General features: G+C 43.8%; 1 protein-coding gene across 17 annotated transcripts in view; it reads right to left on the reverse strand.

Annotated features, from left to right (window-relative positions):
* The window catches only part of LOC134995275 (zinc finger protein 436-like), a 213,255-nt gene that overhangs the window by 104,460 nt on the left and 94,609 nt on the right, over positions 1-14,186 (reverse strand). For 2 of the 17 annotated variants that reach the window (XM_063951090.1, XM_063951079.1), the window contains 2 exons: positions 5,768-6,317; positions 2,154-2,279 (listed from right to left, as the gene is read on the reverse strand). The exons of 13 other annotated variants lie outside the window; for them this stretch is intronic. In XM_063951090.1, coding sequence (XP_063807160.1) covers positions 2,252-2,279; positions 5,768-6,317 — 578 coding nt within the window. In that variant the 3' untranslated portion in view covers positions 2,154-2,251. Of the gene's footprint in view, positions 1-1,222; positions 2,280-3,944; positions 6,318-14,186 lie in introns of those variants that run through there. 2 more of the 17 variants (XM_063951084.1, XM_063951082.1) reach the window with 2 other exon arrangements.

The raw sequence follows: 14,186 nt of genomic DNA on the forward strand, positions 1-14,186 counted from the left end.
GCCATTTGACTCGCTCAGCGGATTGCAGACTCTTCAATTATAACCGGTGAGGATCCTCCAACAGCTTTTGCTTCTCTTTCTCTCCGTTTCCTCCCCCTCAGCCTCCCTTACTCTAGGTAAGCTTCCCCCACGTCTTCATTCCTCTTCATCCTCTCTCCTCTCCCTAACCATTTCTTGTGAACTCATTCCTGAGAAAATAAAGGCTATAGCTTTCATTTGCAAATTGTTTCAGGGGTTTGCGTCTGTAACTGGGACCAAATACAGGCCTGATAGAGATATTTATTGGGTAGTAATAGCACATTCTTGTTTTATAACTGCAGTACCGTAAATGGAATGCACAGCTTTACCACGTCACGTTTCGCAATGCAAAAATAAATATTTTCATTCTTTACATTTTTTACATAAACTTCTGTATATATTCTGTTACATTTATTACATTGGAAAAGCAAAAACAAGTTTTGGGGCAGATTCAATTAAGCGCAATAGACAACGGGTCAGGACCTGAGGTCTGGCGGTTACACACGGTTGCTCACAGTAGCTGAGGCTACCAACAGAAATCAGATACCATAACCACTGCTTAATTGAATTGCCCCGTATTGTGATTATTCAGGGGTTTCATGTTAATGCAACAACTTACACATTTACAAATCATGTAGCTACAGGAGACTAGACGCTTCGGTAGGTGTTCTGGAAGTACAGTAACACTACCCCAAATACACCATTCCGCACAATACAAAATAGGTGAACTTCTACGGAACAATACAACAGTAATGTCAGCACCGGCGGCTTCACTTGCCAGCACGGAGCAACACTGCAATTGCTCCATTGGGCGCCATCTAGTGGAGGAGCAGCGTTAGCTTTTTTTTTTATTTAGGATAATTTGGGCAGAAAATAAAAACCTGGATGTTTGAGAACCATCCTGCACTAAAGAGAAAGGGTATCAGTGTACTATGAAGAATACTCAAGACTCACTTTGTCGTAGAATGGCGCAAATGCGGATTGTGTGACATCACCAGACTACTTTTGCACAATGCCCGGTTTTACCAGTTTGGACCATGGCTTTGGGGGCAAAACTACACCATAATGTGATGGGAAGAGTTGGGGTAATAACGGATTTTTGCTCACCGAGTGCAGATAATACATAATCATGGACCTATTTTAACAACCACAGTAAACACAGGATTTTGTTTTCAGAAAAGGATTAATTGAATAAGATAAAAGGTGAGGAAAAGTTATTTATTTACAATTATTTATATAGCTTCAGCATATTCGGTTACGCTTTCCAATTGGAAACAAGAGAGTAATATAACTGGGTAACAACAGACAAAGTAGGTAGGAGGGCCCTGCTCGCTAGCTTAGAACAAAGTGAAAGTCTCCGCATTACAAGAGGGAGCACTGTCTTTTTGAGTACTTTATTAAACTTGATTTTTTTTTCTACCTCCCATGAAGCATGTATTTTAGGATAACAATGTAAAAGTGTAAATGAATGGGGAGAGTGATTCTAAAGCGGCAGAAGGTGGGACTGCAACGTAATGATTTAACGCTTTCCAGCATGACCATCGTCAAATGGGTTTGTAACTGAACACAACCATTTTTACATGCCCAGTTCCAGGGATATGAGATCAGTCAAAACCTACATTCAGCTGCCAAACAAGCACTGAGAATGACATTTTATCTGGTTAATAAACCAGCCTTATTACATATGTATCTGAATCACGGCTCATTCACCTAGAAAACAAAAGATTTCCCTCTGTTGTGTCTTTTCTGGTGTCGAACAAGATTTGAGCCATCAGAAAAACAGCGGCCGCACTGAGAACATGCAAACGGTCTCTCCCCGGTGTGAATGCGGTGATGTTTCACCAGGTTGGATCTTTGGGCGAAACGTTTGCCGCACTCCATGCACTTAAAGGGCTTCTCGCCAGAGTGGATCCGCTGGTGCATAACAAAAGACGATCTGTCCGCAAAACATCTGCCGCATGCCGGGCACAAAAATGGCCTCTCCCCGGTGTGAGTCCTTTTATGGTTCCGGAGACCTGACCTCTGGTCAAAACATTTCCCACAGTAAGAACAATTAAACAGTTTTTCCTCTGCGTGAAGTTGCTGGTGGGCAGTAAAAGTCAATCTGGAGCTGAAACACACCCCACAAGCTGAGCATCTATACAGATTACTGGCGCTATGCGTTTGCTGATGAGTGATGAAATCTGAATGATTAGGGAAACATTGCTGACACTCCGAGCATTGAAGCATCTTCTCAGGATAGTGTGAGGAGGCGTGCGGACCTGTTGGGGACAAAAGTACTAAGATAAACCCTCTATATACAGTGATCGGATTGCTTCATCGTATGATAAAATTATGCTTTATTATACGTATGTACAATTGAGACGTCAGGTTTTAATCAATGTCAAACGTAACTTTTCCTTCAACGTTTACCCTGAGTGGAGGCTGCAGGCTAGGTAAAACATACGTGCTGGTGCTTTGGAGTTTGGAATCTGATTAAACAAGACTGAAAAGAGGACGAGAGAAGATTTAATAAATACCCTTATACAGCACAGGGGGGGAAACAGTGTGGCCCCTGTAGGAGGCAGGGAGGCTGAGATGAGGACCAGTGTGCAATAGACTAGAGGTCTGTCCAAACACTACTAGATTCCATCAGACAGGAGCTCAGGGCAATCCTGTGTTTACGAGAGATCATATTCTGTCATTTTGGGTGTAAAAATGCATTTTAACTCATTACCCATCACTTCTGTGATAGACATGGTACAGAATCACATAAATGGGGTAAAGTTTGCAACCTTCATACAGTGCTGAATCTAAAACTGTAGACTATAGAATCGCAAAGACATTAGATAAACCACACAGAACCCGAAATATACCATGCATATTACTATGGAAATCTCACCATGAAGGCAACGAAGACAATCATCCAGCCACTGGTCATCTCCAGACTAAACTACTATAACCTCCTCCTATCTGGCCTCCCTGTCTCCAACGTCAATGGACGGTGTTTGGCTCCACTCTCCCCCAGACACTTTACAAATCAATCTCCTCACACTGACCTATAAGTCATCACCCAAAGCGTTCCTCCCTACGAACCTCATCTCTCTCTGTCTCTCCACACTCCCACTTCACTCCTCCAATGACTGCCACCTCACCTCCCAACTGCTTACCTCCTCCCACTTCAGGACTTCTCTGAGACTTCACCACACCACTGGAACTCCCTCCCTCTCCCTATCAGACTCTCCAAAGCTTCGAGGCAGCTCTCAAGACCCACTTATTTATTAAAGCCATCCAGCTCTCAATCTAACACACCACTATTATCTCCTCGCTCACTGCCCGTCACCACTGTCTCGTCTTCCCCTCCCCATTATATTGTTAGCTCTCACGTGCAAGGCCCTCTTTCCTCATGTGCTTTTCCCTGTCTGTTATACCATCATCTCCGCACTGACTACAATGGCACCAAACCCGTTATGGGTATTGTTACTGCATGTACAGCAACAGCTATAGAGCATGTACCCTATGCCATGCACTTTTTTTATTGAAGCAAATAGATAATGATTGTTCCACAGCATAAACGTGGTTACAGAAGTCCATACGCTCTGAATCCCCATACACACTGTGCGATTTGTCCTTATGATTTTTACTATATAGTCAAAATCGTAAGAAAAGTCAGTGCAAATGACACCAGGCATCGTAAGAAAAAATAGACTGTGCCAGCAGGCCAGATATTGGCTAGATAGGAGGCTCATGCATCTGGGCAATTTGTAGCCAATATCGTCCATAAACCGAAATTTCACCGTGTGTACGCACCATAAGAGTCAGAGGATAGAACTCGCAGGCAATGTTTTATAGCACGAGTGTACAGCACAGCAGGTTATAGTGTAGTCAGCCCACAAACTGGCTGCTACCGCTGCCTGCTGACAGAAGACGAGCTTTAACATGAGACCCATCATAAGAGTTTATTTTTATTAACTAAATGCATCCACTCATTAGCAGAATTAGATGTAATGTTGCACAGCCTATGAAAGCTTGCTTACAAACGTACAAGTGTCAATGTTCTGTCAATGTACTCTACTACTGTCGCAAGTTATAGAAGTTTGGGGTTTTTTACTTGTAGGTTATGGATTTGAGAGCCCAGATGGAGTAGTAGTGCTCAGACACCTGACAGCAGAGTTTGGTAGACTGGGGAAGGAGGAGGTTAGGTGGGTGGACTACTGCAGATTGAGAGTATCAGTGCGCTTGCTCTGCACCCCCATGAAAAAGAAAGATCTCCTTTGGCTGGACTGGATTATTTGAATGCGTTAAAAGGGAAGGAAGAGACCAATAACTTGAAATTCCCTGCGGTATAGGAAGGAGAGATGCCGATTTCCTCTCAAAAGACTTAATTTTTGTACCTCCTCGAAAATGGTGGAGATTGGGCGTTATCCTATAATCGGAACAGGTGCACTTTCAACTTGCAATTTTGGAAAACCCCCATTTTAGATGCCCTTCAACCAATGGATTAATAACATTCAAACGGAACGTAGTTGGCATCCCCACGGACTGGATCCCAGGGGTCAGAGTACCGGTGCTGGAATCCCGACATGTGTGAGAATGCCAACGCTGGATTCCTGAACATGTTTGTCGGGAAGGGTTAGGGATAGGAAGTGGGGTGGGAAGATAGGGTTAGGCTCCAGGGGCTGAGAGAGGTTACAGAAAGGCTGCAGGTGGGAGGGTGAAGCTGTCCATACATCTAAAGATTGATTGTCCAGTCTGGCTGGTTGGAACGAAAATCTGGTAATGTATCAAAGCAAATGACAAAGCTTCCAAACACTGAAAAGCAAACAAAATGTGGTTAATCAGACAAATTGGTTAAATCTATTTGATTTACACAATTTGTATGAACGACCATTTTCCAATTTCCAGCATTTCAGAGCAAATGGTCAATTGTCCTTTGCTCCCATACATCACCACATTTTTATTCCAACCAGCCAGATTGGACAATCAATGTTTAGATGTAGGACTAGTCTTAAGGGCCCTACACACATGCCGATATCACTGCACGATATGAACGATCTCGTTCATTAATGAACGAGATACCGTTCATATCGTGCAGTATGGAGTCACCAGCGATGAACGATGCACGTCCCCGCGCTCGTTCATCGCTGGTGCCATGTCGGCTGTGCATGCAGGCCAATATGGACGAGATCGTCCATATTTGCCTGCAAGTCTACGGAGCCGGGTGACGGGGGGAGTGAAGAAACTTCACTCCCCCCGTCACTGCCCCCACACCGCCGGGTCGCCCGTATCGGTGGTCGGGCAGCTCGGCGGAACATCGCCGAGTGTGTAGGGCCTATTAGGGTTAGTCTGTGGTTGGCAGGACGCAAGAGTTGGGGAGTTGGGATGCCATTGTTGTATTCTGACCGCTAGGATCCTAACTACCGGTAACCCATACCCAACCCATTGAAACACACAAAAGGATTATATGGAACAAGACAGCATCAATATCGCACTTTTATAAGTAATGCAAGAGTAGCCTAACATTATATTAAGAGAAAAATAAATTAATGGTTTAAATGATCGATAACCAAGCTCCTAAAGTGATCTTTTCAGCAATTCGCATTTTAGATGTATTTGTAACTGGATGCAGTCCCTTTAGCATGCGCAAGTCCCAAGACCAGATAGTTGGCATGCAGATTAAAATTCACTTGGCAGACAAAAGTAGCAACGTCAGACAACAATGTTTGTGATGCGTAAACCAGTCCCATGATGTATCCCAAGGCTTATTCACCTAGAACACAAAAGATTTTCCCCCGTATGAATTCTCTGGTGTCGAACAAGATTTGAGCTCTGGGAAAAGCAGCGGCCGCACTGATAACACACAAATGGCCTCTCCCCGGTGTGAGTGCGCTGATGCTTGACAAGGCTGGATCTCTGGACAAAACGTTTGCCACACTCTGCGCACTTAAAAGGTTTCTCGCCAGAGTGAATCCTCTGATGTGTAACTAGAGCAGATCTCTCCGCAAAACATCTGCCGCAAACTGGGCATGAAAATGGCCTCTCTCCGGTGTGAGTCCTCTTATGTGACAGGAGACGTGACCTCTGATGAAAGGATTTCCCACAGTAAGAGCAGTGAAACAACCTGTCCTCGGTGTGACATCGCTGGTGGGAGGTAAGAGCCATTTTGGAGCTGAAACGCATTCTGCAAACCGAGCATCTATACAGATTACTGGCGCTATGCGATTGCTGATGGGTGACGAGGGCTGAATGATTAGGGAAACATTGCTGACACTCCGAGCACTGATGCGTCTTCTCAGGATAGTGTGAGGAGGCGTGCGGACCTGTTGGGGACAAAAGTACTAAGATAAACCCTCTATACATCAGCGGATGGGTCGCGTCAGCATATGTGATATATTATACATATTTATACATATGTACAACTCAGACATCAGGCTTTATTCACCTTACTCAGCACCATAGGGATTTGTTTACTAAACGTTACACCTGTTCTTCCCACATTAAAATAACACACACCTGGTGCCAATCAGTTATACTGATAACCCGCATTTTAAAAAGACAAAAAGTGCACGCACACATAAAATTGTTCATTTGTACGTATGTGTGGGGTAAATGCAGGATCTACTGAGCCGATTTTGATGGAGTTTTCACTGAAGTGTTCCTAGAGAACCTACAAGAAACAGACTATGATGTTTGGCTAATTAAAATAAAAAAAAAGTGTGAGGACATCTTGTTTGTATATATAAAGCACTAGTTATCATACTTCACTTCCTTATTAGTACACTAAATATTCTTTATAAAATGAAACACAGACAGTGTACAATAAAATATATAAAATCTTATATTATGGATACTGAACATTTTCTTATTTTAACAGACACAATCAAACGTTCCTCATGATTTAGGCCTAAAGGCTGTAAATTCTATCTCAGACAGTATCTGAATAAGCCACATGAGTTACGGGACTTTGTTTTAAGGACAATTTAATTAATTTTGCTCACAATAATCTTTTATTTGATAATACATTTTTTTTTTTTTTAACACTTGATACCGCCATGGGGACCAGGTTCACACCAAGTTTTGTCAAACTATACTTTTGACATTTATTTTTTTGGGACAGGGATATTTCACTTCCCTCACCAATTTATGGATAGTCTTAATAATGAAGACTTTTGGACTTAAGTTCACGTGCACATTTGATTTATATAAAATTAATTTTCTCAATATTGCATCACTAATGCTGCTTTCACATCGCAAAACCTGCTTTTGAAACGGTTCTTTAAACGGTTCTTAAAACAGGTCTGAGCAGTTAAACCCCCTTCACATCGCATGTTGTAACCAGTATATTACCATTTCATTACCGTTTTGGTACCTTTCACACTGAACCCGTTTCACCTATACGAAACTGTGGTTGTCATTTTAAATGTTTATTTCCTGCTTCTGCCTGGTGACATCACACATGGAGACAGCCTATCACCTTCTGGGGCTTGCAAATACCGTTTCAGACCCTTTCACACTGCACAATTAAACGGGTCTGAAACGGGTAGGACCCTGCTTTTTTTACCGTTTCAAAATACCGGTATTTTGTAATCGGTAAATTGAAGGTGACCCTTTCACATCGCAGCTCGAACCGTTTAGGAAGCCAGTAAAAATGGCAAATTACCGGGTACAAGCTGCGGTGTGAAAGTGGTATAAGTGATCATAAATTGAGAACCAAAACATATGTAAAACCGGTTGTTCAAAATAAATATCTTAATTATAATAGCTGACACTCAAGTGTTGCATAATAATATATCTAAAGGGGCAATTTATTAGAATAAAGCAGGGTTTTTCTACTGAACAAACTTATCATGAACAGGTAAAAACGCTTTCAAACTTTTTAGAATAAGGAATCCAGAGCATATTTAAAGAAAGCATATGAAGAAGTTAATAATATGGACAGAAGTCAGTTACTAAAGACAGCTTCAGTTTCTCAGAAAACAAAGGAAGGTTCCACAAAATATAAAGCAAATTCTATTCTATTACTCAATATAATATATGTGCACCAGAAAATAGAATTATAACTAATTATTGAAATCAGATGGTCTACTGACACAAGACGTTTACTTTTCCATCTAGGTTATGTTCTGTAAATAGAATAAATTTAAAATCTAGGTTGCTATCAAATCATTTTCAAAGATGAATAAAAGCATTACGTACGGAGCATGTGGGGCTTAACAGATGCAGCAGAAGAAAATGTTTAACGTGTGAACATTTAATTTTGAAAATCCTTGAGTTTGAGTAATTTGTAACCAAAAATACATTTTTGAATTGAACATCTACCTTTGGTATTTATGTAACAGAGTGATGAAGTGGCATCCAGTATGTAGGCCGTATTACTAGGATGCTTCAAACATGGTTTTTGGAACAGAGGAGAAATTTTTGGAAAGGCATAAAGTTACATTTTATTTATTACCAGTTATTTATATAGCTCACACATACTCTGCAGCGTTTTACAGGGACTATTTGGCCATTCACATCGGTCCCTGCCCCAGTGGAGCTTACAATCTATATTCCCTAGCAAATGAACACGAGCACACACTCATACTAGGTTTAATTTGTGTTGGGATACAATTGACCTACCAGTATATTTGTGGATTTGTGGGAGGAAACCGGAATACCCGGAGGAAACCCACGCAAGTACGGGGAGAATATACAAACTCTGCACAGGTAGAGCCATGGTATGAATCGAACCCATGAGCTGAGTGTTGTGAGGCAGTAGTGCTAACCATTACACCATCCGAAGTTACATCCTTTGTCTAGACATATTTTGCAATGTTAAGGTAAGTCGATAAAAAATGTATCGTTTCAAGCCATTTAACAAATTAAAATAACACGAAAGGGGGTGATAGATTCAACATGCTCTGTAGAAGAGAGGCATTTTGGATCTACTGCCTAGGATCCCTCATACCAAATGGGCTACATAATGGAATTGAATTATGTTTAGAATTTAGCTTTTTGCTCGATGATTATTTGCCTCTTCCTTCCACTGTAAAGGTCCTATCACCCCCCAAATTTCCTCTCTCTTTGTAATCATTAGAGGTCTTTTCATCATTAGATAACAGGTAGGGACTTATTTGCCCCTGCTGGTTATATGTGTGTTATTGTTGTATATCTACATTACAGTATTTAAATGCAGTTATTATAGAGATTTTAGGTATTATTTTTTATATATGTAAACATATATTTTAGATTATGAGGGAAGTATAGAAATACAAGTAAATTTTTTTTTAATGTTGACATATCACTTCTATTTTTTTAATGATTTTATATACACTGCTCAAAAAAATAAAGGGAACACCAAAATAACACATCCTAGATCTGAATGAATGAAATATTCTTATTAAATACTTTGTTCTTTACATAGTTGAATGTGCTGACAACAAAATCACACAAAAATTATCAACGGAAATCAAATTTATTAACCCATGGAGGTCTGGATTTGGAGTCACACTCAAAATTAAAGAGGAAAAACACACTACAGGCTGATCCAACTTTGATGTAATGTCCTTAAAACAAGTCAAAATGAGGCTCAGTAGTGTGTGTAGCCTCCCCGTGCCTGTATGACCTCCTTACAACGCCTGGGCATGCTCCTGATGAGGTGGCGGATGGTCTCCTGAGGGATCTCCTCCCAGACCTGGACTAAAGCATCCGCCAACTCCTGGACAGTCTGTGGTGCAACGTGGCAACGTTGGTGGATGGAGCGAGACATGATGTCCCAGATGCACTCAACTGGATTCAGGTCTGGGGAACAGGCGGGCCAGTCCATAGCATCAATGCCTTCGTCTTGCAGGGACTGCTGACAAACTCCCGCCACATGAGTTCTAGCATTGTCTTGCATTAGGAGGAACCCAGGGCCAATCGCACCAGCATATGGTCTCCCAAGGGGTCTGAGGATCTCATCTCGGTACCTAATGGCAGTCAGGCTACCTCTGGCGAGCACATGGAGGGCTGTGCGGCCCCCCAAAGAAATGCCACCCCACACCATTACTGACCCACTGCCAAACCGGTCATGCTGGAGGATGTTGCAGGCAGCAGAATGTTCTCCTTGGCGTCTCCAGACTCTGTCACATGTGCTCAGTGAGAACCTGCTTTCATCTGTGAAGAGCCAGTGGCAAATTTGTCAATCTTGGTGTTCTCTGGCAAATGCCAAACGTCCTGCACGGTGTTGGGCTGTAAGCACAACCCCCACCTGTGGACGTTTGAGTAGACAAATGCACATTTGTGGCTTGCTGGAGGTCATTTTGCAGGGCTCTGGCAGTGTTCCTCCTTGCACAAAGGCAGAGGTAGAGGTCCTGCTGCTGGGTTGTTGCCCTCCTCCGGCCTCCTCCACGTCTCTTGATGTACTGGCCTGTCTCCTGGTAGCGCCTCCATGCTCTGGACACTACGCTGACAGACACAGCAAACCTTGTCACAACTCGCATTGATGTGCCATCCTAGATGAGCTGCACTACCTGAGCCACTTGTGTGGGTTGTAGGGAGGTCATACAGGCACGTGGAGGCCACACACACTACTGAGCCTCATTTTGACTTGTTTTAAGGACATTACATTAAAGTTGGATCAGCCTGTAGTGTGTTTTTCCACTTTGAGTGTGACTCCAAATCCAGACCTCCATGGGTTAATACATTTGATTTCCATTTATAATTTTTGTGTGATTTTGTGGTCAGCACATTCAACTATATAAAGAACAAAGTATTCAATAAGAATATTTCATTCATTCAGATCTAGGATGTGTTATTTTAGTGTCCCCTTTATTTTTTTGAGCAGTGTGTATATATATATATATATATATATATATATATATATATATATATATATATATATATATATATATAAGAATTTACTTACCGATAATTCTATTTCTCGCAGTCCGTAGTGGATGCTGGGGACTCCGTAAGGACCATGGGGAATAGCGGCTCCGCAGGAGACTGGGCACAAAAGTAAAAGCTTTAGGACTAGCTGGTGTGCACTGGCTCCTCCCCCTATGACCCTCCTCCAAGCCTCAGTTAGGATACTGTGCCCGGACGAGCGTACACAATAAGGAAAGATTTTGAATCCCGGGTAAGACTCATACCAGCCACACCAATCACACCGTACAACCTGTGATCTGAACCCAGTTAACAGCATGATAACAGAGGAGCCTCTGAAAAGATGGCTCACAACAATAATAACCCGATTTTTGTAACTATGTACAAGTATTGCAGACAATCCGCACTTGGGATGGGCGCCCAGCATCCACTACGGACTACGAGAAATAGAATTATCGGTAAGTAAATTCTTATTTTCTCTAACGTCCTAAGTGGATGCTGGGGACTCCGTAAGGACCATGGGGATTATACCAAAGCTCCCAAACGGGCGGGAGAGTGCGGATGACTCTGCAGCACCAAATGAGAGAACTCCAGGTCCTCCTCAGCCAGGGTATCAATTTTGTAGAATTTTACAAACGTATTTGCTCCTGACCAAGTAGCTGCTCGGCAAAGTTGTAAAGCCGAGACCCCTCGGGCAGCCGCCCAAGATGAGCCCATCTTCCTTGTGGAGTGGGCATTTACAGATTTTTGGCTGTGGCAGGCCTGCCACAGAATGTGCAAGCTGAATTGTACTACAAATCCAACGAGCAATAGTCTGCTTAGAAGCAGGAGCACCCAGCTTGTTGGGTGCATACAGGATAAACAGCGAGTCAGATTTTCTGACTCCAGCCGTCCTGGAAACATAAATTTTCAGGGCCCTGACAACGTCTAGCAACTTGGAGTCCTCCAAGTCCCTAGTAGCCGCAGGCACCACAATAGGTTGGTTCAGGTGAAACGCTGAAACCACCTTAGGGAGAAACTGAGGACGAGTCCTCAATTCCGCCCTGTCCGAATGGAAAATCAGATAAGGGCTTTTACAGGCTAAAGCCGCCAATTCTGACACGCGCCTGGCCCAGGCCAGGGCCAACAGCATGACCACTTTCCATGTGAGATATTTTAACTCCACAGATTTAAGTGGTTCAAACCAATGTGACTTTTTGGAACCCAAAAACTACATTGAGATCCCAAGGTGCCACTGGAGGCACAAAAGGAGGCTGTATATGCAGTACCCCTTTTACAACGTCTGAACTTCAGGGACTGAAGCTAGTTCTTTTTGGAAGAAAATTGACAGGGCCAAAATTTGAACCTTAATGGACCCCAATTTCAGGCCCATAGACACTCCTGTTTGCAGGAAATGTAGGAATCGACCCAGTTGAATTTCCTCCGTCGGGCCTTACTGGCCTCGCACCACGCAACATATTTTCGCCAAATGCGGTGATAATGTTTTGCGGTTACATCCTTCCTGGCTTTGATCAGGATAGGGATGACTTCATCCGGAATGCCTTTTTTCCTTCAGGATCCGGCGTTCAACCGCCATGCCGTCAAACGCAGTCGCGGTAAGTCTTGGAACAGACAGGGTTTTTGCTGGAGCAGGTCCCTTCTTAGAGGTAGAGGCCACGGATCCTCCGTGAGCATCTCTTGAAGTTCCGGTTACCAAGTCCTTCTTGGCCAATCCGGAGCCACGAATATAGTGCTTACTCCTCTCCATCTTATCAATCTCAGTACCTTGGGTATGAGAGGCAGATGAGGGAACACATACACTGACTGGTACACCCACGGTGTTACCAGAGCGTCTACAGCTATTGCCTGAGGGTCCCTTGACCTGGCGCAATACCGGTCGAGTTTTTCCCAACGGTTTATAATCATGTGGAAGACTTCTGGGTGAAGTCCCCACTCTCCCGGGTGGAGGTCGTGTCTGCTGAGGAAGTCTGCTTCCCAGTTGTCCACTCCCGGAATTGCTGACAGTGCTATCACATGATTTTCCGCCCAGCGAAGAATCCTTGCAGCTTCTGCCATTGCCCTCCTGCTTCTTGTGCCACCCTGTCTGTTTACGTGGGTGACTGCCGTGATGTTGTCCGACTGGATCAACACCGGCTGACCTTGAAGCAGAGGTCTTGCTAAGCTTAGAGCGTTGTAAATGGCCCTTAGCTTCAGGATATTTATGTGAAGTGATGTCTCCAGGCTTGACCATAAGCCCTGGAAATTCCTTCCCTGTGTGACTGCTCCCCAGCCTCGCAGGCTGGCATCCGTGGTCACCAGGACCCAGTCCTGAATGCCGAATCTGCGGCCCTCTAGAAGATGAGCACTCTGCAACCACCACAGGAGGGACACCCTTGTTCTTGGTGACAGGGTTATCCGCTGATGCATCTGAAGATGCGACCCGGACCATTTGTCCAGCAGGTCCCACTGGAAAGTTCTTGCGTGGAATCTGCCGAATGGGATTGCTTCGTAGGAAGCCACCATTTTACCCAGAACCCTTGTGCATTGATGCACTGAGACTTGGCTCGGTTTTAGGAGGTTCCTGACTAGCTCGGATAACTCCCTGGCTTTCTCCTCCGGGAGAAACACCTTTTTCTGGACTGTGTCCAGGATCATCCCTAGGAACAGAAGACGAGTCGTCGGAACCAGCTGCGATTTTGGAATATTGAGAATCCAATCGTGCTGCCGCAACACTACCTGAGATAGTGCTACACCGACCTCCAACTGTTCCCTGGATCTTACCCTTATCAGGGAATCGTCCAAGTAAGGGATAACTAAAATTCCCTTCCTTCGAAGGAATATCATCATTTCGGCCATTACCTTGGTAAAGACCCGGGGTGCCGTGGTCCATACGGCAGCGTCTGAACTGATAGTGACAGTTCTGTACCATAAACCTGAGGTACCCTTGGTGAGAAGGGTAAATTTGGACATGAAGGTAAGCATCCTTGATGTCCCGAGACATCATGTAGTCCCCTTCTTCCAGGTTCGCAATCACTGCTCTGAGTGACTCAATCTTGAATTTGAACCTCTGTATGCAAGTGTTCAAAGATTTTAGATTTAGAATCGGTCTCACCGAGCCGTCCGGCTTCGGTACCACAACAGTGTGGAATAATACCCCGTTCCCTGTTGCAGGAGGGGTACCTTGATTATCCCCTGCTGGGAATACAGCTTGTGAATGGCTTCCAAAACTGTCTCCCTGTCAGAAGGAGACATCGGTAAAGCCGACTTTAGGAAACGGCGAGGGGGAGACGTCTCGAATTCCAATTTGTACCCCTGAGATATCACCTGAAGGATCCAGGGGTCTACTTGCGAGTGAGCCCACTGCG

Source organism: Pseudophryne corroboree, chromosome 2 (genome assembly GCF_028390025.1).
Source record: "Pseudophryne corroboree isolate aPseCor3 chromosome 2, aPseCor3.hap2, whole genome shotgun sequence".
Lineage (NCBI taxonomy): Eukaryota > Metazoa > Chordata > Amphibia > Anura > Myobatrachidae > Pseudophryne > Pseudophryne corroboree.